A 24,694-nucleotide genomic window follows, 5' to 3' on the forward strand; every position below is an offset into this window, starting at 1 on the left:
TTTTGGCATTTGGGAATAGGCTACACTTTTCAAGTAGGCTACGCTTTTCAACACTATTGCATCACCTGTCAAGCGTAGCCACATTATATTCCATGGCTACTTTTTATAAGTGTAGCCTTAGGTCCCTCGTTTTTTTTTTATATATACTATAGCTACTGTATATAAGTGCAGCCTTAGGCCCCTTATTATTTTTTTTATTTTATATATATAATAATTCTGTATTTTTAATTAAATGATTTAAATATTATAAAATAAAAATAAATACATAATTATACTAAATAATTTTTTTAAATAATAAAAATTATCTATAACCAAAATATATTTATAATAATGATTCAAAAGTACTAGAATAATGTTAATTTTGAATATCCATACATCTCATATTAAAATAAACATAGCCATATCAAAATAATTATGATATCACTTAGAATTTACTACTAATACTCTATAAAAAATTAAAATATTATATCCTACATAAGTATCTTCAAATAAAAGTCATTAGTCAACTACAGATGTATCCATTCCCAACACTACTCTATCTTAGCCAATAAACCACAATAATAATCAACTTAATCTTCATTATCATCATCCTCAATATTATCCTGCATAATTATATAGAAAAGTAATTAGAAAAATATTTATAATGACATTCGCGATTATAAAAATTAAAAAACCAGAATCAAAACTATCAATGACTGATATCATTAATCCTTTCTGTACCGTGTACAAGTTTCACCAATGCATAGTAGTGTTTCACAAATCCAAAATTAGAATTCAAAGATACAAAAAAGTATAAGCTATAAACCATAAGATAAAGAGCTATAATTTAAAAAATCATCACCCTAGCAGCTAGACAAAAATCCCCTGCCTCCCACCACAATGCCAAAATCAGAACTGTTGCCACAAAATTTTCCTATTCTCTTCACATTTGAAAAGTTAAACTCTCCTACACAAGCCAATCTTGAATTATTACTCCTCCAACTACTACTACTACATGCAGCAGCAACATATAGAACATGATTAGGACTAGCACCTAAAAACTAAAATTTTAATATATTATTATCATGTTATACATACTATATCTGCTGTTGTAACATTTTTTTTTAAATTAAAACTAATAACTTTAATTTGAAAATACTAATACTATAAGTCTATAACCATAGCTAGTATTATTTGCTTTTTATCGGCAGATGAATAAAAAAATAGGAAAAAATTCATATATACCAAGTCATCCCATGTTTCTAGTTCATGGTGAAAAGAAAAGAACCAAAAATAGCAATATAACTTTCAGCCATAGCAAACGGAAGTACACAAAATCAGAAATACAACAACCAAAATTGCAAAAACAATTTTCAGCCACAAACAAATGGAAGTGACACATATATCATTGCAAGAAGTCAGAGGAGGAGATATGTGCTCAGTTTTACAGGGGAACAAAGTGAAACAGAACCAATAAACCAACCAAACTAGCAATTAGCAGTTGAATAATTTTCTTTTTCCAACCAAGCATAAATCATCACCTTAGTCGCAGCTTCCAGGCTTACAAGGTCTAAGTGGAAGTCAAGCAGTCCAGGCGACCTTTCAGCTAGAACCTAGAGCCAAAATAGCAAAATAGAAAGAAGGTAAGTGATCAAATGATATATTCCTTTAGTGCAATTGTTATTATACCTTGCAAAGATAGTGCATCAGTGTCATCTTATTGTTAGAAGCACGAGTGTCAGTAAGCTTTAAAAGACTATCCTACTTGAATCCAATTGTGGATCTTGCATAAATTAAATAAATAAATAGTAATCCATAAACTGTAAGTTTACGTTAGACAAGATCTAACAGAATCAAATTAAATTTTAACTGCTGAAAAATTAAGAAGGGCCTGTGATTATCCAAACATAGAAAATTGAGAGAGCTAGAACGATGTCCTAGAGAATGATAAGGACATTAACATTTAAAGGAAAAAAGTACATACCCCTAGCTGTTCCTTGATTTAATGTATTACCCAAAAAAAAGAATTTTCTTCATGATCTTCAGCTTGATAGACTTTCGGACCTATTCCCAAGAGAAAATGCATGAGGTCAAAGAAATACCAATAACACAGTTTGTTAGTTTCATGCACAATGTACCTCTTCACAAGCAGAGTTCACAGTTTTTAAACTCTTCTTAAATTCTGTAACCTGCAAAAAGAAAAAAGCATAACTGAATCAAACATAAAGAAAAATATAGCAAGCACCACCATACCTGAGACAGAAATTGAATCTTGAAAGAGAATACTCCTAACTTTGACTCTACTCGTGGCACCTTCATCAGCTATAAAAAAATACTGAAACATGACCAAATATATACAAGGATATGATTATAGATACATAGTATGATATTGCATTAGGAAAGGCCAAAAGAATTGTTTTATAACCAACATCTAAAGGAAAAGCGGGGACATGTAATAAATTGCTTCTTTCTTTCTAGAAGCAAGCAGGCAACAACAAATCTGTAACTATACGTGATATAGACCTTGAATTCATATGAGCTGCCTTCCAAGGAAACAGACTTCTTGCATAATTTTATTGATCATTATCATATGTTAGATTCACTTCCAAAATCAAAGCCTTGCCGCATTCAGTTCTTTAACCTTTGCAGCTAATTATTTATACCCAGAATTTTGCAATTTCCAGTTTCCATGCCAACAATTGTTTTTTCTTTTTTTTTCCCTTAAAATAAGTTTCCTCTCTTCTCTACTTCATTTCTCCACCATTCCTCCCAACTCCCTATCAGATTTTAAAGTAAGTAAAGGGTCTAAGAAATCAAATGCTGGTAGACGGATCCTAGTTATGGAGCCTACAAACAGTAACCTATATAATTCTGAGTACTTAGATTTACACTAAATTAGCTATCATAAATAATGATATGGCTATAACAAATTAGTACACACCTGTTCGCATTTTCCCAAATTCTCTTTGTCACCAGTGTATCCCTTCATAAACAAGGGGAATCAAAATTAGAAAAGCAAACAAACCAGAGTAAAAGATATGTTTCCGTAACAGCAGACGCCAAATGAGAAACCTTAGCTGACAAAACAAGATGTAAGAATTAAGTATGATAAGTTTGTTAATCTTTACCTTCAAAAGTTCCATCTCTTCTTTGGTAGGACAAAACTTAATGAGATTTTCCACCTGATCTACATCTAATACTGATTCATCCATAGCCAGCACAGCAGCCTGAGAATATCCATTTTAACATGTTAGATAATACTTAACCACATTGTTCGAGGTGGATATTTCAGATTTGCTGGCAAGAGCTATTATCGGTGGCCTTAGGCACATATACAAGTCAATCAAATTTCAATAAGCATCTTCTATGTAAATAAAAAACACTAATATTTACTAAAAAGCAACATGCATAAGAATGATATTTTCATTATAAAATCTTCTATCCTGAATGATCAAAAAACTTATTCACGCCATTTTTCAGCTTACCATCATATCAGGAAGTGGCATCTTAACCTACCAAATCAATGAATACAAGTATGTAACCAATAATCCTGGATTATTCTTTGAACCACTAGATGTGAACGAACCTTAGTCTCGTTAGTCTTTGTATCCTTTCCACTGACTTTGCCTTCCTAGAACAGATTCAGCGCCTGACACAGGCTGCACGGATCCAATATCAGTGATGAGAAGGAAGAGCTTAAAGAACCATTGATCAGTAATTCCCAATCTTCTGGCTTCTATCTGCATTAGCTCTGCAAATTCATAGCACACACAAACCACAAATGGTGTTAGAAATAATAAAATCTGTTTGAAGAGGCGACAATTCGCACACTTGAGGCCAATAATCTTCTCAAACAAAAAAGAAAACCCTAACGAAGCAAGAAGCAGAAACTCATAAAATTAGAAAGCCCAAAAAATAGAACCCCCAAAGCCTTCAAAAATTCACAGAAGAAAAATCCATACACAGAGAACAAGTGAGATAGAGGGTGAGACAAAGAGAGAGCGAATGAGATAAAAAGTGAGATGACGAGCGACAAAGAGAATGAGATTGAGAATTATTGTAGGTGGTCTGCGATTGCTTCTCGGCTACCAGGAAGCTAAAACCATTCATGCAGTAAAATCCCTAATTAAAAACCCTAAAATTGGAACCCAAAACCTCCCAAATTTCACAGAACAAACTAAAAATCGATACATACCTTCTCAGGTGAGCGGCGATGACGATGCTGAGTGACGACGACGATGCTGAGCAGCGACAGTGAGCACACGCGATGATGATGCTGAGCGGCGACGGTGAGTGCACGAGATGGCGATGCTGGGGCGACGGTCAGCGCACACAACGACGATGGTCCGCGCGGCGGAGCCCTAGCTGGCGTCGTCCTCTCCTTCCTTTCCCTCTCCTCTCTTCTTCTCTTCTTCTTCCCATTCTCCACTTTTCTGATTTTTTTCCCTCTTTTGTGTGTGTGTTGAGTGAGGATGAGAGTGTGAGCTGGTGAGTGGTGAGCTGGTGAGCGACGCAGCGATGTGGTGAGTGGTGGGTGGTGACTGGCAGTGAGTGGTGACTGGGTGATGAGCGAGGGTTCTTCGCGATGATGAGTGATGAGCTTTGGAGGGAACAAAGGCGCTGTGATTCATGTGGTTCCAGAAAGGGGATAAAGGGGATAATGAGCTTTGGAGGGAACGAAAATTTCACTAAGTGTTGTGAGTTGCTTTAATTTGGATCGAAAAAAAAGAGAGGGAAAAGCGCTTATTAGGAATCATTTTAAAAGCGTACCCAAAACTTAATAAATATGCTACTTTCAAAAAGCGTTCTCTTTGATATAAAAAGTGGACCCATAGATATTAACATAGGGTTACGCTTTATAAGTGATTTCTAATTTCTATAATACCTAAGGCTACACTTTTTAAATGATGCCAAAATTGTGTTTCTTTTTCTCTAAAAAAAAGCAACATTGAAAAAAGCGTAGCCTATTCTATAAATAGGCTACGCTTTTTAAATATAGCTTAAAAAAATGTAGCTGAATAGGTATTTTTCTTGTAGTATCGATCTACATTAATGAGAATATTATTAAAGATAATATTGAGCGATTGGAAAGATTCTACGCTATCAACATAATAAGAAAGCTCTCCAAATCAGATCCTAATCACAAGGAAAAGCTGCAATGCAAATTGGATAAGAATTTTTTTTTTCATTTTTATGGATAGTTGTTGCACGCTTTATTAGAGAACAAAGATGAAAAGTTTTACCTTTGAATGCATAAATGGCTAGTTGATGAAAAGAAAAATTATTCCAACATTAAAGAGAATATATCAAGCTTTATAAAAGAAGATTTTATCCAAGGAAGAAGTAACCAATTCGTGCATATTTTGAGACCATATAAACAATCTTTGTTTTTTCTATTTTTGAGTTTGTTCTTACTTTATTTTTGTTTATATTCAAGCTTACTTTGAGAGATACAAATTAAAAAGCAAAGAAAGCAGTGTATACAACAACTATTTAACTATTTAACTTAGTTCCCCTTAACTAGGTTGGGTTAGTACCTAGATGATTTACTTAGGATAATTTAGATGGTTTACAAGAGTGTAAATCTTTTGAAATTGATGATTGTAATCTATCTTAATTATAGTGAAAATTCTACCATTATCGTGGTAGAGATTGAACGATCATATTGTACTTCGTAATCGAATCAAGATATATTAAGGTATCACTCCTCTCCTTCCTTATTTTTTGCATTTTCTAGTATGCATAATCAAAAAACAAAATTGCAAATAATTTTTTAAAATCATAATTCTCAAATTTAAAAATAATTCTTTGATTTAATTTCTTTCTCAACTTATTTAAAAACCTTTAGAAGGAAAGAGCATTTAAAAATAAATTTAACCATTTAATTATATTTTGAGGTATTAGATAGAATTTGTATTTAATTTAGATACATGTGTATTGTTAACGGTCTATCAAATTATTAAAAGGACAAATATTTCACAATAAAGAGAGTATGAAGCATGGATGCAGAATACGAGATACATATACGATGTAATACATACATACAAAATGCAAAAATACAATAATATTTAAAAATTATAAAATGATAAGATCAGACACCATATCAATAGCATAATATATAAAATCAGCTTAAAATTAACACACTATACAAATCTCAAGTGGATTGGAGAGTGAATAATGATTTTAAATAAACTAAAGTTCCTGTTGCTTGTTAATTACAATTTCCATTTTTATGTATATATAAATTTAAAAATTTGAAGGAAATATTCTTTAAAAAAAAAAGATTAGAGAGCTGGGTTATTATCATAATTTATTATTTTTAATTATTAATTAATTATTAATATTTATAAATATGAGATAAAATATATATTATTAGATTATTAAAAAAATTAATAATTAAATAATAATTATAAACAATAAATTTTGATGTGTCTTAACAATTTTCTTTTAAAATATATGTAGAAACTTACAAATTGGATATTAATATGGCACGCACTTTAAAATACCGGTGCGTCCTACATAGGTATATGCTCTTTTAGTTTTTTTTTGTTATATGTAACTATTACAATTCAAAAATGTTATATATATCCCTTAAAAATTATATTTTAAATTAATCATCAAACATTTATATATATTTATACATATTAGTTTATATATTTTAATTAAATAATAATTATTAAAATAATTAAATATGTCAGTATATAGTAGTTAAACTATTCAAACTTGCAATAAATTAATAATTAAATTTATTTATTGTAATATAAATATCTTTTATAAAATATCAAATATGTATTTTTATGGCCGGTGATAAATTATTTGTGTTTGGTTTTAGCAAAATACATTGATTCAGGGGTTAATGTAAACATTATTTATTAAAAGAAAAACTTCTTAAATTTTCGAATGTTTACCGTATAAAATCTATAAAATTTTCTAAGACAAATACTTTAGAGAAAAAATGCTATTTACACCATTACATTAGTTAATTTTGACTCAACTCAATTACATATTTTCTAATACATTTTTGCACTGGTTATGGGGCCATCTTTTTGAAATTGTCTATAGAATTTACGAATGACAAAAACATCTGTCAAAATAGGGATCTACAGAAATTAACCACGATATAGATTAGATAGAATTTGTAAAATATCAACGCAAGTTGATACATATGGATGAGGTTCTGTGTTCTTTAACTATCTCTTCCGGATTCGTTACTCATTAAAAGATGAAAATGAAGCTTGCTTGCTTGAGAGGGTTGTCCACTTTGTATACCTTTATAGTATCCAAAAAATTAGTCATTAGACTTTCAGCCTAATAGATACCCTAATGCAAATAAAAAAAAAAAAGATAGAATTCGTAAAATAATACCTACAGAAATGGTAATATTTATGCGAATAAATAAAGATAAAGATGATAATAAAAACATGTATATATCCTCCCCATAGAAATTTGTTAAATTATCGCAGATATAAAATTATCAAATTATCCACATATATATATATATATATATATATATATATATATATATATATATATATATATATATATATATATATATATATATATATATATATATAACCAAAATGAATATGTTATGAATTTTTAATGTATATGCTCAATTTTGTTGAACTTTATTAGATTGTGTTAGATTATGTTCAATTGTATTTGATTATGTTATTTTTTGTGTTAATTTTTAAAAAACTTTAGAGATAATATCATGAATATTTGTCCTTTTCGTGAAAATAATTAAGGCATTGTTTGGATGTAAGATGGAAAATAAGAAAAAAGAAAATAAAAAATAAAAAATAAAAAAAGTTAATTTTTTATTTGTTATCTTGATAAAGTTTTTTTTTTGTTTGAATAACAAAAAAAGTAAAAAGAGAAAAAAGTATACCAAAATAAAATTACATTAATACCCTCACTTATATTATATATAAATTATAATTTATTAATGTATTCATGTTATTTTTTAATAGAAAAAAATCATTTAAATTGTATTTTAAGATTTTAACATATTATTTTTGTTAATAATAATTTTTTTTTTAATTATTCTCTTTTATTGTCTTTTAAATATAATAAACAAAAAATATATTATTATTTTTTAAATATATACAAATAAATAATTTCATAAAAATTAATAAAAATTATTTATCGATTACATCATTAATATCTTCAATTATATTTAAGAAAAAGATGAAGCCTGTTGGCGCTATAAAACTGGGAAGAACATAAGAGATAGGTTTTTAAATTTAGAAAAAAGAGAAATGGAGAATTTTGATTTTTTTTTATTAAGTAGAGGATAAATTTGTGATTATATAGTTATTTTTTCCTTCTTCGTTAGTTTTCATTTTATAATTGAAGAGAAAAGTTTTGCATAGACTCTACTCCACTTTTTTCTTTCCTCTTCATTTTCTTTGATCATTTAAATAATAGAAAAAAAAATTTTCCATTTTCTTTCTTTATATTTTCTTTCCCCTCCCTCCCGTATTTTTTGACATAATTTATCGAGATCTCATTATTTTCACAATTTTCAGGTACCTGAACGTCTTCTGGTGTTAAAACTATATCAAAATTTTAGACAACTGCCGGTGTCTTTACTATATCTTTTTTAACAGGAATAGTATTTACTTCTTTTTTTTTTTCGAGGATTTTTGTCTTTGGAAATAACCGGTTTACCATGCTTCTGGTGTGAATTTGTTTCAGCGGCCACTTGTCCTACTGGGACATCAATTTGAATTGGGGCATTTTTCGCTGGTATATAAGATTTGGTTATCCTCTTTGTATAAGAAAATGAATCGGGCAATTCATTTTCTATTCTTTACAAATGTATAATCTTTTGAACTTCTAGTTCACATTGTCCTGATCGAGGATCTAAATGCATCAAGGATGATGCATTCCAATTAAATTCCTTTTCAGGAATCTTATTCTCTCCTCTAATGTTGGAAATTTTGATTCATCAAAATGACAATCTGCAAATCTAGCTTTAAATACATCTCCAGTTTGTATCTCAAGATACCTCACTATAAAGGGAGAATCATATCCAACATATATCCCCAATTTTCTTTGGGATCCCATTTTGGTACGAGAAGGTGGTGCAATGGGAATATATATCGCATACGCGAATATTTTTAAATGAAAAATATTTGGCTGCTAGCCAAAAACTAATTGTAGAAGAGAGAATGATGATAACTTGTTGGGCTCAATCGAATGAGTGTTGCAGCATGTAAAATAGCATGCCCCAAACTGAGGTTGGGAGATTTGTTCTCATAAGTAAGGGTCTAGCAATTAACTGGAGACGTTTAATAAGTGATTCTGCTAACCCATTTTGTGTTTGAACATGAGCTACTAGATGTTCAACACTTATTCCATTAACCATACAATAAGTTTCAAAAGTTTGGGAAGTAAATTCACCAGCATTATCAAAATGAATTGTTTTGATTGAATTTTCTGGAAACTGTGCTTTTAATCGAATAATTTGAGCAAGTAATCTCGCAAACGCCAGGTTGCGAGAAGACAACAAGCACATATGTGACAATCTCGAAGATGCGTATATTAGAACCATAAAATATCTAAAAGATCCACATGGTGGATGAATAGGTCCACATATATCGCCTTGAATTCTTTCTAGGAATTTAGGGGACTCAAATCCAATATTTACTAGTGATGGCCTTAAAATTAGCTTTCCTTGAGAACATGCAGCACAACAAAATTTACTAGATTTAAGAATCTTCTGTTTCTTTAGTGAATGTTCATGGGAGTTTTCAATAATTCTCTGTATCATAGTTGTTCTCGGATGACCAATCGATCGTGCCAAATTATAAATTCATTTGGGCTGATAAACTTTGGGTTTACAATGGCATGTGATTCAATTGCACTAATTTTAGTGTAATATAACTCAGATGAAAGTGAGGGTAACTTTTCTAATATAACATTTTTATTTAAATCATGATTTGTGATACATAAGGACTCATGATTTCCCCCATTCATTGTTTCAATATGATATCTATTTCGGCAAATATCTTTGAAACTCAATAAGTTTCTTAAAGACTTAGTAAACAATAGTGCATTATTTATTATGAAATTTGTTCCTCCAGGAAACAAAATTATAACTCTTCCGGAGCTTTCTATCACATTGCCTGAGCCAATAATAGTATTAACATATTCTTCTTTTGGCACAAGATGAGTAAAATATATATTACTTTTGAGAATAGCATGCGAACTTGCACTATCCGCAAGGCAAATATCTTTACTATATGTCCTTGCCATTTTCTTCAAAGACAAATAATAATAAAATGAGTAGAAGTATTTGCACAATAAAATTATTTTCTTGATTGAAAATATTTTTCTAAGAAGTATAGTATATACTAAAAATTTTATTATTATTATCTTAACACATTTAGTAATTTTGAAATTCATAAATATTTTATTAAACATCATACTTGAAATTCAGATGCATAGAAAATAAAACTTAACAATAAGTTTCTTACATTATTTATTTACATGAATACTTAACAATCCCACATATTAAACTATTCCATCATTGATCAGATGATTAATATTTCCTTCAAAATCCTCAAAGAAATTAGATACATCATAATGAGTGGTGGAATTTTCATCATCATTTGAAATGAAATTCGTCTCCTTTTCTTTGTCGTCCTTTTTCAAAGATGCTTGATAAAGATCGACTAGATACCTTGGGATACGACAGGTACGCGACCAATGACTCTTTCCACCACAACAGAAATATTTATCCTCTATTAATTTATTTTGTCCAGTGTTTATTTCTTTATCCCACTTCTGGTGAGATCTATTTTTATGAACATAATTTTTCTTCCTTCTATAATTCTTCTTGTTACTAAAACTTTGTCATTTAACTCTTCTGGGTAATGATTTGTCACAGTTACTTCAGAAAATAGGGCGGCGTCAGCTGGATGTGCTTCATGATTTTTTAAAAGCAACTCATTATTCCGTTCAGCAACAAGAAAGCAAGAAATTATCCCAGAATAATTTTTAAATCCTTTTTCTCGATACTGTTGCTGCAGGAGCATATTCGAGGCATTGAAGGTTGAGAAAGTTTTCTCTAACATATCATTATCAGTTATCTTTTTTCCACATAATTTCATTCGTGAGGTGATTCGAAACATTGCTGAATTATATTCATTTATGAATTTAAAATCCTGTAGACATAAGTGCGTCCATTCATATCGGACTTGATGAAGTATCACCGTCTTTTGATGATTATACCTTTTTTCAAGATTTTTTCACAGATCCGTATGATCTTTTAATGTGAGATATTCATTTTTCAATCCTTCGTCAAGATGACAACGAAGGAAGATCATGACTTTGGCTTTATCCTTCTGGGATGTATTATTTTCAGCCTTAATGTTATCTCCAAAATCCATTGAATCAAGATGAATTTCAGCATCTAGTATCCATAATAAATAGTTGTTTCCAAATATATCAAGAGCATTAAATTAAAGATGATAAAGTTTTAACATAATAAAAATTTATTATCTGAATCTTCCTAAAATTTGATCAGAATCTTGTGCTGATAACGTGTTGTAAAATAAATGAATAAAAAAATATAATAAATATAAAATAAAAAAGCATAAATAGAAAGAGTATTAATATTCACCACAATTAATATTTCAATATATATATATAATAACGTATATAAAAGAGAGAGAAAAAAATGTTTGAGCAGTATAAAAAAAAGAGAAAATTTTATTGATTCTTGTTATGTATATTATTTCAGAGCAAATTTTCTATTTATATATTTATAAGGAGTCACATTTTCAATTCTTAATTAATTTAAATTTATCTTTAAAAAGATAATTCCTTCAATTAACCGCCTAAATCATAAATCATAAATGTACATCTATATATATTCTTATCACAACATAAAGAATGTTCTTGTAGTCTTTTTTTAACTCAAATTTTTTCATAATTTTATAACTACCAAACAAGTAAAATATGAGTGGTGGAGAGAGGAGCTTCAACACAAACCTCAAATAAGCAGAGTTCCCAGAAGCCTCCATTTTGTTTTGTAAATAAAACACATGAATAGTCTTTCTAGTTTCTATGCTCTATCCTCAAATACCACATTCCAAAACCAATGTCCACCTCACCAAAAGCCACGTGTGCAGCGCCAACACTGTAATAATACTCCCAATTCATTTGTGTGGTTCTTGATAAATTCCCATGCTACCCATATGGCCATATCCACAGATTTTTCATTTCCATTTTCTCCATCACTTTCTATTTTGGCAACACTCTCACTCAAGCATTCAGATAACATGATCACACTATAAAGATCACAATCTCACCTCTCTCTTTCCTTCAATCCATAAACACTTTAATTTCAAATAGCTTCATAGTTATCATATTTCGTCCTCTTCCCTTGATACCAAAACCCCTTTTGGAATCACTATAAACACAATGGCAACTTCAGCTGTTGGAGCCATCAACTTGCTACCGGTACTACTTTTTATATTACTACTTACTATATATCATACCGTGCTCCTTTGCACCCAAAAAAAAAATGTTCAAGCTTTTTGGTCTTGTAGATATATAACATGTTTGGTTTTACTTAATTATACTTTTTGTTTCGTGGGTTTTATTTATTTATGTATTTTTAATTGCATTTTTTTATTTTTTAATTTCATATATATATATATTATTAAGTTTATTCTAGTTCTAGTACATAAACATGCTTACATACTTTTAGATTTATCTATACGATGACTATATGAGCAAGGAAATATTGTGATTTTTTAGCAACTTTGATATATTGAGCTTTTGCTATTTGGGTCTGTTCTAAATTCATCTTTAATTAAACTAGAAGAGATGTTAATAGCTTAGATGTAAATAAGATTTATGATAGGATCATAGGAAGATAATGTTTTCTTCTATATAGCTAAGTAGACCTCTCTTTTATACTATTTGATTAGATTGTAATCTCCACTCAACCTTAAATTTGATGGTTGTCTAAACAAACGTCTACTTTTGAATCCTCAAATAACATTTAAGAATATTATTCATTTAGAGCAACTCTAACTGAGTACTTTTAGAATGAGGAATGCTAGGGGCCAGCAATTTTAGTAATTTGTAACCATCAATTGGCCATCAATAATGTTTTTAATGGTGTGAGATTATATCTAATGGTGAGAAATCACTCACTTTTGTTTTGATGGTTAAGTGCTGGTCAGAAAACACAAAAAAGTTGCTGGCCCCCTGGACTTTGATCTCCTTCCAGAGAGTTGGTATTATCTTAATGGAGAACCAAATAAATGATAAAATAATAATATAAATTCAAATTGAATTGTGACGAAGCATTGGAGTGACGAATCTCTCATTTAGTTTCAAATTACTATTTATGACATATGAACTTACAAATGCGCTGCTGTGACATTTTGTAGAACGAAAAATGAAATTAAAAGCTATTAACGGTATAAGAATTTAGTTACTATTGTTGATATAGTGTTACATGGAACTTGCAATAATATGAACTGATGAGAGAAGGGATTTATGTGTAAATGGTGCAGTTGAAACTGAGTGGATCAAGCAGTGGTGCACCTCCAACAACAAACTCAGCATTCTTTGGAACCAGCTTGAAGAGAGTGAGTTCTGTAGTTTCAAACCAGAGGAATTTGTCTGGCGGGAACTTTAAGGTTTGCGCTGGAATCGAATACGATGAGGAGAAGCAGACGTCGAAGGACAGATGGGGTGGACTTGCCTATGACACTTCAGATGATCAACAAGATATCACAAGAGGAAAAGGAATGGTGGACTCTCTCTTCCAAAACACCATGGATAGTGGCACTCACTATGCTGTCATGAGTTCTTATGATTACATCAGTACCGGTCTTCGCCAGTAAGTTACTTTGAACTTCATTTTCATAACAAAAGTTGAATCTTTTTCTTCTTATTTTCGGTTTGATTCATTACTCCAGAGGTACCTTCTATCGTTTCACTCCATATTTTGTTAGATACTTATAATTTAAAGCTTTGAGTAATATCCAAATGAGTCTCAAAAGCATTTTAGTTGGACACTTTAGTCTTTAGTCTTCAACAAAATTTATTCACGTTAGACAGTCTTTCATATCAATATTGTTCGTTTTTATAGAATAACTGATATACAAATTTTAAAATTATTAAGCGTGGTTATGTTTTAATTAAATAACGACAACGACAAGGACCAATTTGTCTAACAAAATAAAAGAGTCTGATTTGGTAATTAAAATTTGAGATATTACTTTTAAGTTTGTATATTGTATAGTTTTTAACTATTTCTAGTTAAGTCTTTATATTATATAATGTTTTTTAATTAGGTCCTTCTAATTTAAAAATTTTGTGATCAAGTCCCTGTTTTTTTCTTTTTTCTAAAAAAGTAAATGAGGCTCAAAAGATGCTACAAATACAAGATTTGAGACACAATTATAAGGACTTGACACAAGACTTCTAGATTAGAGGAACAAGGTTGAAGATTAAGTGAAACTATAAGGACTTTTGAAGTATTTTTTCCTAAAATAATGAAGTTGTTGAATGCTAATTCACCTTTTTTTTTATCAGGTACAATTTGGACAACACCATCGATGGTTTCTATATTGCTCCTGCATTCATGGACAAGGTTGTAGTTCACATCACCAAGAACTTTTTGAACTTGCCAAATATTAAAGTTCCTCTTATTTTGGGAATTTGGGGTGGCAAAGGTCAAGGGAAGTCTTTTCAATGTGAACTTGTCTTTGCCAAGATGGGAATCAAGTAAGTTCAATTACATCCCTTAACATGTAATCTCCCCTTAAAGTTGATGCTTAATTAGTCTCTAACTCTTTGATATTTGGCCTTTGAATTCAGCCCTATAATGATGAGTGCTGGAGAATTGGAAAGTGGAAATGCCGGAGAGCCTGCAAAGTTGATCAGGCAAAGGTATCGCGAGGCGGCGGACATAATTAAGAAAGGAAAGATGTGCTGCCTCTTCATCAATGATCTTGATGCAGGGGCTGGTAGAATGGGTGGAACAACCCAATACACAGTTAACAACCAAATGGTAAATGCCACACTCATGAACATTGCTGATAACCCAACCAATGTTCAACTTCCTGGTATGTACAACAAGGAGGAGAATCCGCGTGTCCCCGTCATTGTCACCGGTAATGACTTCTCAACATTGTATGCTCCTCTCATTCGCGACGGACGTATGGAGAAATTCTATTGGGCGCCGACTCGAGAAGACCGGATTGGTGTCTGCCAAGGTATTTTCAGGACAGATAATGTTCCCAAAGAGGACATTGTAAGGCTTGTTGACACCTTCCCTGGTCAATCTATTGGTAAGCTTTTTTATTCAAAAAGTCTTGGGGCCAGCATTTTTTCTTTTTATCAATTTTGGTCCGCATTTAGCCAGCACAAACCCCAAGTTGCCTTCAACAAATAAATTATATTGATTCATGTGTTTAAATTATGGTAAATGTGGTTACAAACTGTGTTGACTCGTGTATGCAAACTCCTGTAAATACTGGTCCAAAATAATAATATTTGCTGGGCCTTGTAGCACTGTTGTTTTTTATTTGCTAATTCCCCATTTTCATCGATCATAAAAGCTTGAAAAAATGAAATGTTGATGAAATTTTGTGTAGACTTCTTTGGTGCCGTGAGGGCTAGAGTGTATGATGATGAAGTCAGGAATTGGATCTCTAGTGTTGGGGTGGAAAGCATTGGGAAAAGGCTTGTGAACTCAAAGGAGGGACCTCCAGTTTTCGAGCAACCGAAGATGACAATCGAGAAGCTTCTCGAGTACGGAAACATGCTTGTCCAAGAGCAAGAGAATGTCAAGAGGGTTCAATTGGCTGACAAGTACCTCAATGAGGCAGCTCTTGGAGAAGAAAATGAAGATGCCATAAAAACCGGAAACTTCTATGGTTAGAACTCTGATCCATAAAGCCTCCTGAAAATTTAGAATAAACAAGTGAAAAAAAGTCTTACCTTACTATGTGGATGCAGGAAAAGGAGCTCAACAGGTTCATATTCCCATCCCTGAAGGTTGCACTGACCCTGTTGCAGAAAACTATGATCCAACAGCCAGAAGTGATGATGGAAGCTGCACATACAAATTTTAGATGATTCTTATAGCCATTTTTGGGCAGATAAATAATGGGGTTTGGCATAGGAGTCCAAAGAGAGTGTTAATTGGTGTTACTATGTTTCTCAGATTAGTTTTCACTTTCTTTATGTAAGGTGCATTAATCTGAACTTTGAAGTTGTACATTGTACTATTGCTTGTGTAACCCATGCTTGGGTTTTACTTTATGAGTGATTATAACTAGCTTTGTTAGTAATATCCTTCGCATCTTTTATATATGATGATATAATAGATGTTTAGAAGTTACATAAAAATTAAAATATAAGTGGCTATGCATTGCTCTTTGTCTCAGTGCATATGTGCATATAATAATGGGCAAGGGATTAGATTTACAAAAATATAAGTATACATAAAAAAAATCAACGATTTTGTAGTTATTTAACTTATTTTTAATACGTATTTTGTATTTTAATATATATTTTATATAAATAATTGATTTAGTAAATGGTAAATTTGCAGAAATGAAAATATCCTATCGTAAGAAAGATTTGTGAATTACAGACAAAAGCATAACACAGAGTATTCCCTATACACAACAAATGCAAAAACACACAAATTTCAGCAATGAAACAAATCACTCCTCTCTTGACTTTGTTTGGACTATTGCTTCTAAAACCAGTTTGTTGATACTTCTTCTTCACTCTCATTAGGAATTCCCATTTCAAGAATCTGTTCCACCTCACAAGAAACCTATATGTGGAGTCCTAAATACAAAATCAGAATTGAAACAGATCAGTTACAATATTCAATAATAAGGGAAATATATAGATGTAAACCACTACCCAGAAATAATGCAAAGAAGCATTTTTATTTTCTAGCTTTGCAAAGACGACTTTGAACATAGCACAAAGAAATCGAAAATTACTTTCAGGTATATTAAGGGTCAAAGGAGTTCGATAAGAGAGATATAAGCATGAGTTATTCCATAAATATTAATTTTATATAAAATATGACTTACCATACAAAAACATATTATTAAAATAGTGACTCAAACAAATCATCGTTATCATTATATCATTATATTATTCTATAATTGGTAGCATTCTAACGTCGCACGTTGTGATGTCAAGAATGCTAATGTGGCGTATTTTGATGCCAAAAATGTTAACGTGGCGTATTTTGGTATCAGTATTTTGCTAAGGTGTCAGTTTTTCTGTAAGTACATTAAAGATCCTCGAATTAAACGAGCATTAAAAGGGAATGAGTTCAAAAGGTGCAAAAAATTGAAAAGTGTAAAATAAATATTTCAAAAAGTAAAACTGACTAAAATCGAAATAGTTTGCATTAAATTTTAAATAAAGCAATAAAAATACCTTCGACTGGGTCAAAGGATTTTTGACATAAAAAGTAAAGGTACTGAAATGTAAATTTGACAATGAAATTAAAATATGTTTTGAATATAAACTGAACAGGAAAAGATAAAGTTTGAAGAAATTATAAAATTGAAAAGTAAAGACAATGGAAGGAATCCTACAGACATCGAACTCGAATGCAGACTCAGAAATTCGCTGGGGATGTGAGTGTGCTTGAGTGTATTTCTGGAGAAAAGTTCCTACCCCTGTGCCGTACTGCTTCCTGTTATTTATAGCCCTATTTCCATGACTGATCATTAAAGAATTCGAGCCCCTTTGTGTGCGGAGATTAAGGTAACCGTTCCCGCCCTTTTGATCAAAGTGGGACAGTTACTGAATCTCTTCTAATTTGATAATCTTCGATCTTTCTTATTCAAAAAACTCGTTCGAATCACCACGTTGATCGAACATATGCTGAACAACTCCCTACTCGATGATTTCAGCACGTGGCCCTCGTTCTCTGCTCCACTTCAAGGCCTTACTAACATCTCGAATTACTTCAGTCTTCAAATACAATTCATTTGTGGCCAAAAAATTGCCCCCTTAGGATTAATGTGTTTAGTTTTCGAAACTACACCTTGGAAGACCAAACACTTAATCCTGACTTACCCTTCAAACATAGTTTAATGGAAAATTACCTTTTAATTTGGCTATTAATGCCACTTACTCTCTCCAACGATTTGACTCGTTTGACACGTTTCCCACAATTTACACTCTCTCTCCACCACTTTGCCTTCCCCGCAAAGTTACCTCCTTTCTCTTTGAATTCTTTATGCAATAACGGTTAAGCAAGAAAAAAACACCTTTAAATTCAAACCTCTCATCATTGCTTAACTTTCTCGAATCCTCATTCTCTCAACATCTCTTGCATTTCTCCTTCTTGTGTAGTCTCTATTTTCTATCCTTTGTTTTCCTTTGCTCATCAATGGCTGCTTCTTCATCTCACATCCCTACTCAGGACAAAGGTAAACGTCCTATGGTGCAATCACCGGCTCCTCGGCCTTACACGTACTGCACCAAGTCAATGATGAGGTCATTGATGACCCATAGCTCCAACTCGATGATCCCAGAATCCTTATCCCCTTCACTGTAGGTGATGACACCCATTGTTTTGTTGGTCCCATTGAGAGTTTAGAAAGGACGAACAAGCGACTCGCTTACTTCCCCAATGCTCAAGGAGAAGACTTGTTGATTGGTCAGGACCTTGACATCTCCTTTTTTACCAATCCCCAAAAATCCTTCAGGAACAATCCTAAAATCGCCCCTCGTGGAATTGATTTTACGGCCTGGCATGAGCACCTTGCACCAACGAAGAATGCTGCTTGGGGGCTCTTGGGATTCAAGATCTTCTACGACTTTCTCACTTTACTCCTTCAACACATCCTTGGATGATTGGGGCCGTAACTCATTTCTAGAACAGGACTACCAACAATTTTCACCTTCCTTGTGAGATGATTGGCATGTCACTTTTCGATGTAGCTGCCATCACAGGGCTCCCAATTAGCCCTCGAGATTTTACTTCTGATATGCAGCCTGAGCGACAGTACAACATAACCTCCATGACCTCTTACAGCGAGTTCATTGCTCATCATATGGGCGCAGAAAATGACCCTATAACAGATGATGAACATATGGCCTTTTTGTTTTATTGATTAAATGCAATAATCTTTTGCTCTAGAAGTGTTCAAATGCATAAGCTTTTCTACCCCCTAGCTTCCCTCCTCCATTAAGGAAACACCTTTAACTTGGCCAAGTTACTTCTAGGGCACATTTTCGAAGAACTTGGCCAGTTTGTCAACTGTCTTCAAAACAATTACTTGATTAGCACGGGAGGTCCTCTCTGACTTCTCCAACTCTGGCTAAATGTCATTTTCAAAAAACACATGATAAAGCCTGGAGGTGGCGTTTCAGACAAACAGCATATTGAGGGATTTCGATTGGCTAATTTCAAACCAAATTTTCTAGAAGCTCAATCAGATGAAGATCGATTTTGGGCTGTTTTTTCCCTTTTCCACTCTTGTAAAAATTTCCATAACGAGGACCTCAATTTCACCCATTTTCTACGTCAAAATTGTGGTCCTGCCTAGCTCGAATGTCTTCTCTTCCCTAATGACACCAAAGAAATCGAACTTGCTAACAGGAGTTGGGCAAGCCTACTGGCTGTGCAAGTGATCCCAACAGGGCTACCCTGTACAAAAAGGAACGTCTCAAAGTCACTCTGTATGCCTCTCACTATACAGCTAGAGAACTAGGCTTCTCCCAGGCTATCCCAACTCCACTCCCCAAGAACAACAAACCCTTTTACCATGTCACTTTGGCTTCGAAGAAAGAACTCGATGTTTGTCTCTTGAAGAATCAACAACAAAGAGAGAGCTACAATCATCTTATTTATAATCGTAGTTCATTCATTACAAAATCCTGCTTCGATTGGTGGGCTATGTACTATTCTAAGTATAGCCGTACCTTAGAAGAAATCAAGAGTTCTGTTACCCGAACGGTTCTTGCTGCTGAAGGTTCTCCCAAGAGGCCTCTGAAGAGGAAGGCTGAAGCCACAGCTTCTTTAAGGCAACAACCAAAGAAAAGTCGACAAACTCCTTCAAGGACTTCTAGAAGGGTATATATTTTATTTTTTATATTTTTTTAACCCAAAATTCCTCGGAAACCACGTTTGCTTAATCTTCTTTTGATTTTAGTGTTTCGGTAGTTACAGTTACAACCATCAAGCGAGAGCTCTTCTGATGACAGTGAACCATCCATCCAAAATCTTCTTGCTGCATCATCGAAGTCGGATGATGAAATTGATTCGGACCCGATCTCAGCTGATTCAAAGAAAAAGACATGTTCCGGTAACATTATATTATCTTCGAATATATTAATTCAGTCGAAGTAAACCTCGACTAATGTATGCTGTATTTCAGCCTGTCACTGCTGCTCAATTAATCACTTCCTCTCTTGCGCCTGACCAACCATCTCAACAACATCAACAAGATTCAGGGCAGTAAGCATCTCATTCAGCAATTTCAAACTATTGCATTTGCTGAACCTCTCCAGGTAGCTCCTCCAATTTCAGTTGAGACCCAAATCGTTGATTTAACAGAAGAACATGTCCATCATTCTCTAACACAAACTTTAAATATTGAACATTCTTCTCCACCAAACCAAGTTGAAACTTCTATTGGATCCCAGGTGGCTTCTGATTCTGACTCTCCTTCTCGAGTCCTTGAAACTATTGCCCCTGATTCGGATTCTCCATCCCGAGTTTTAGAAACCATTCCTTCACCACAAAAAACCTCCAGTCCATCTAAGAGTACTAAACTTCAAACTCCTCTTGATTTGGGATCTAGAGATCTAGGTATGATCTCCGAATCTGAGGATGTTGATCTGATTGAATTGGTTATCATCCTGAATCAAGTTGCTCAAGAGGACAAGGTGCTCATTTCTACTCCTACACATACAGGTCCTTCTGCATCCAATCTCCCATCTGAGCTAAATATTAATGCTCGAGAACAACTTTTGGCCCTTCTCAGACTTCTAGACCATCCACCCACTGACCCTGAACTCGTTTTTGTCTGATGTCCTAAGCTCATCTCTTGAACCTCAAGTTCCATCCCAACACTCTACTATAGTCAACTAATTCATAAAAGTTGCCAACAAATGTGTGACTGCCGAAGACAAGCTACAAGAGGTCAAAGACAAAATGGCTAAAATTTGAACTGAATCAGAAAACTACACTGCAGCTCTCCAGCCGATTAAAGCTTCTCGTGAAAATTTTGACTTAAAAATTTCTCAGGCCTTTTCTGCTCAGGCTTATTATGATAAGGAAGAGAGGGAACTTAAAGCAGAATTGTCTCAAATTAATGAGAGACTTGCCAAAATTCAAAAGAGGAAGGCTAAAATAGCAACACCTCTAGCCACTATCCAACACAAGCAACAACAACTTGTACAAAAGATCCTCTCTATTGAGGCCAAGCAAGAGGAATGTGAAAAGCAACTTGACAATGCTCAGTATGAAGAATATGAGCAAATCGAAACACTTTTGGCTCTGAAAAATGAAAGGGTTAAATTACGCTCAGACTTAGCAGAACTTATAGCGCCTTACCTTTCTCCTCCTTAGGATTCAATGCTTGTAATGATTTCCTTTTGTTTTTATCTTCAGACTTATGCATTTCAATTCTGAGTTAACAAACAATGATATTGCTTTAAATACTTTCCGTTTATTGAATTGGTTACATTTCCAGATTTGATATGCGTTTCCGGAATATAATCCAATTACTTGGAAAGGACCTTCCCAAGTATGGGACCATTTGCCAAGAATTCTCGATTTCTTTTCCATTGGTAAAATAACTTTCAAAACCAATTCACCTATCCCGAAGCATTTTTCTTTTACTCGACGGTTGTAATTTTGGGCAACATTTTCTTTTCGCCGAATCACGTTTTCAAGCTCCAAAATACGCTCAGAGTCTAACTCATTCAACTCATCAAACATTGCATTCCAATAATCATCGACTAGAAAATCATCTTGCTTTGACACCCTTAAAGTATTAAGATTGATTTCTAATGGTAGCACTGCGTCGTGACTATATACTAATTTATAAGGTGAAGTACCTGTCGACCCCCTTGGTGAATTTCAATAAGCCCACAGTACTTGGCTAAAGTTTCATGCCAAGTTCAGGGTCTACTTCTGATTTGTTTTTTTATCAAACTAATCAGAATTTTATTTGCTGCCTCAACTTTGCCATTGGCTTGTGCATAATAAGGGGTTGAAGTAACCATATTAATATTCCCCGAAGCTACAAAATTCTTGATTCGCTGACCAGTAAACATAGTCCCTTGGTTAGTACTCAATGTTTGAGGAATTCCAAATCGATGGATTATATGTTCCTCAATAAAATCTATTATTTCATTTTGCCCCAGCTTCTATTAAAGGAACTGCTTCGACCCACTTCGTAAAATAATCTATTGCTACCAGAATAAATTTTTGATGTTTCGATGAAGGGGGATGAATCAATCCAATTAAGTCCAGAGCCCAACCTCTAAACGACCATAGCTTAATAATCGAATGCAACTCAGACGCTGGGATCTGTTGTATCGACCCATGCCGTTGACATTCTTGACATGCCTTTGCGTATTCGATACAGTCTTTTATCATGGATGGCCAATAGACATGATTTCGACATAGTACCCATTTCATTTTCATCCCAGCCTGATGAGCACCACATATGTCTTTATGGACTTCCCCTAAAGCAATGTCTGTATCATATTGACTTAGACATCTCGAAAGACTCCCGTTGTTTCCTTTCTTATACAGCTCACCAGGCATCAAGACAAAATTCATTGCTCGTAATTTTATCTTTCTATCAACTTGAGTGCCAGGATTCTTTAGATACTCAGCAATGGGTTTCCTCCAATCATTATCTCCCCATTCATCCAAGCATAAAGCTTCTCTTTCATCTATAGGCACTAAAATTTGGTGAATTCCTGCCAATTTTTTCAATGTTTCAGGACCTATTCTATATCTTGAAGCAACCTGGGCCAACTCATTAGCAATTTCATTTTGGATCCTCGGGATGTGGACCAATGAAACTTTTCGAAAGGAAGTTAACAACTCCCAAGCCATTGCCAAATATTTCTGCAACTTCTCATTATTACACTTAAATTCTTTCGATAACTGCTTCAAAACCAACTGGGAATCCCCTAAAATCTGAACTTCTGAAGCACCTCTCCCAATCAAAATCTCAATACCTAAAATCAAAGCTTCATATTCCGCCATATTATTCGAGTAAGGATATTTTAGCTCGAACAAAAATTCCGATGGTATTCCTTCCGGTGAAATAATGAGAATTCCTACCCCTGCACCATTTTTGTGCTTCGATCCATTGAAATATAGCTTCCAATAATCGACTTTAACGTCGAGCACGTTTGCTCCCTGGTCATTCAATTTTTTTGAATTCTCAACCAAAAAATCTGCAATGACCTAGCATTTTATAGCCTTCGTTGGAACATATTGTAAATCAAATTTTGTCAAAGCTAACATCCATTTCCCCAAACGACCTCGTAACATTGGAGAACTCAACATATATTTGACAAGGTTAGTATGTGCAATGACTTTCACAGGCTTAGCCACCATATAACACTTTAATTTCATACACGTATAATATAAAGACAAACACAATCTTTCTATTGGCAAATACCTTGTCTCGATATCAGTCAATACTCGACTATGGTAATAAATGGCCCGTTCATGACCATTCTTATCATCTTGGGCTAACATACACCCAATCGTATTTGTAGATGTAGCAATGTATAGTTTTAAAGGCTCATGTGGGCGAACATTCGCCATTATCGAGGCTTTGGACAAATAAGCTTTTATTGACTCGAATGCCTGTTGATGCTCGTCTGTCCATTTGAACTGTGAATCATTCTTTAGTTTTACTAAAGATGCAAATACTTGAGTTCGACCAGAAAGATTTGAAATGAACCTTCGAATGTAATTTACTTTTCCCAAGAACGATTGCACTTCTTTTTTCGATTTAGGAGAAGACAATGCTAAAATTGCATCAGCCTTATTCTTATCGATAGCAATCCCTCTTTTGTGAACAACAAACCCTAGGAAGTTTCCTGCCGACACACCGAAGGCGCATTTTAAATGATTCATTTTTAATCCCTTTTATCTGCGTAGTAACAAACGCCTTTCTTAAGTGATCAATGTGTTGATTCACTGAATTTGACTTGACCATGACATCATCTATGCATACTTCCATAAATTTCCCGATATACTCATGGAATATGGCATTCATTACACGTTGGTAAGTTGCACCAGCATTTTTCAAACCGAAAGGCATAACCACCCACTCATAAGTGCCTAATGCCCCAGGACAACAGAAAGCAGTTTTGGACACGTCATCTTCTGCAATGAAGATTTAGTTATATCCTGAATAACTGTCCATAAAACTTAAAATTTCGTTTCCTGCTACGGAGTCAATCAACATATCTACTATGGGCATGAAATACTCATCCCTCGGGGTGGCATTATTCAGATATCTAAAATCAATACACACCCTTAATTTTCCATTCTTCTTCATTACAGAAATAATATTAGAAACCCATTCAACATAACGTGCAGTTCGAATAAATTTTGCTTTAATCAATCGTTCTATTTCTTCCTTAATCTTTTGATTAATTTCTGGAGCAAAACATTGAGGAGTTTGCTTCACCAGTCGAGCATTTG

At 33.2% G+C, this 24,694-nt stretch overlaps 2 protein-coding genes across 7 annotated transcripts; one reads left to right on the forward strand and one right to left on the reverse strand.

The window, feature by feature from the left end:
* Positions 1-321: 321 nt before the first annotated feature.
* LOC112727809 (formin-like protein 21b) lies at positions 322-4,698 on the reverse strand. 6 transcript variants are annotated; one of them, XM_025777710.2, is made up of 9 exons: positions 4,175-4,698; positions 3,566-3,730; positions 3,108-3,206; positions 2,921-2,962; positions 2,233-2,301; positions 2,118-2,168; positions 1,964-2,043; positions 1,521-1,592; positions 322-602 (listed from the first exon to the last, which is right to left on the reverse strand). In XM_025777710.2, the coding sequence occupies exons 3-7, from the start codon at positions 3,189-3,191 to the stop codon at positions 1,990-1,992; spliced, it is 300 nt and encodes a 99-aa protein (XP_025633495.1). In that variant the 5' UTR covers positions 3,192-3,206; positions 3,566-3,730; positions 4,175-4,698; the 3' UTR covers positions 322-602; positions 1,521-1,592; positions 1,964-1,989. The 6 variants fall into 6 exon arrangements, 5 of the variants coding, with proteins under 5 accessions (XP_025633495.1, XP_072065637.1, XP_025633492.1 ...); XM_072209536.1 differs by having other exon boundaries at positions 2,118-2,314; positions 3,465-3,730; XM_025777707.3 differs by lacking the exons at positions 3,566-3,730; positions 4,175-4,698 and adding an exon at positions 3,465-3,487.
* Positions 4,699-11,885: 7,187 nt separating this feature from the next.
* LOC112727810 (ribulose bisphosphate carboxylase/oxygenase activase 2, chloroplastic) lies at positions 11,886-16,310 on the forward strand. Its single transcript, XM_025777713.3, has 6 exons — positions 11,886-12,453; positions 13,521-13,849; positions 14,548-14,739; positions 14,833-15,305; positions 15,612-15,893; positions 15,976-16,310. Exons 1-6 carry the CDS (start codon positions 12,415-12,417, stop codon positions 16,089-16,091), a joined length of 1,431 nt encoding a protein of 476 aa, XP_025633498.1. The 5' UTR covers positions 11,886-12,414; the 3' UTR covers positions 16,092-16,310.
* The last annotated feature ends 8,384 nt before the right edge of the window (positions 16,311-24,694 follow it).

This window comes from Arachis hypogaea, chromosome 12 (genome assembly GCF_003086295.3).
Source record: "Arachis hypogaea cultivar Tifrunner chromosome 12, arahy.Tifrunner.gnm2.J5K5, whole genome shotgun sequence".
Classification (NCBI taxonomy): domain Eukaryota; kingdom Viridiplantae; phylum Streptophyta; class Magnoliopsida; order Fabales; family Fabaceae; genus Arachis; species Arachis hypogaea.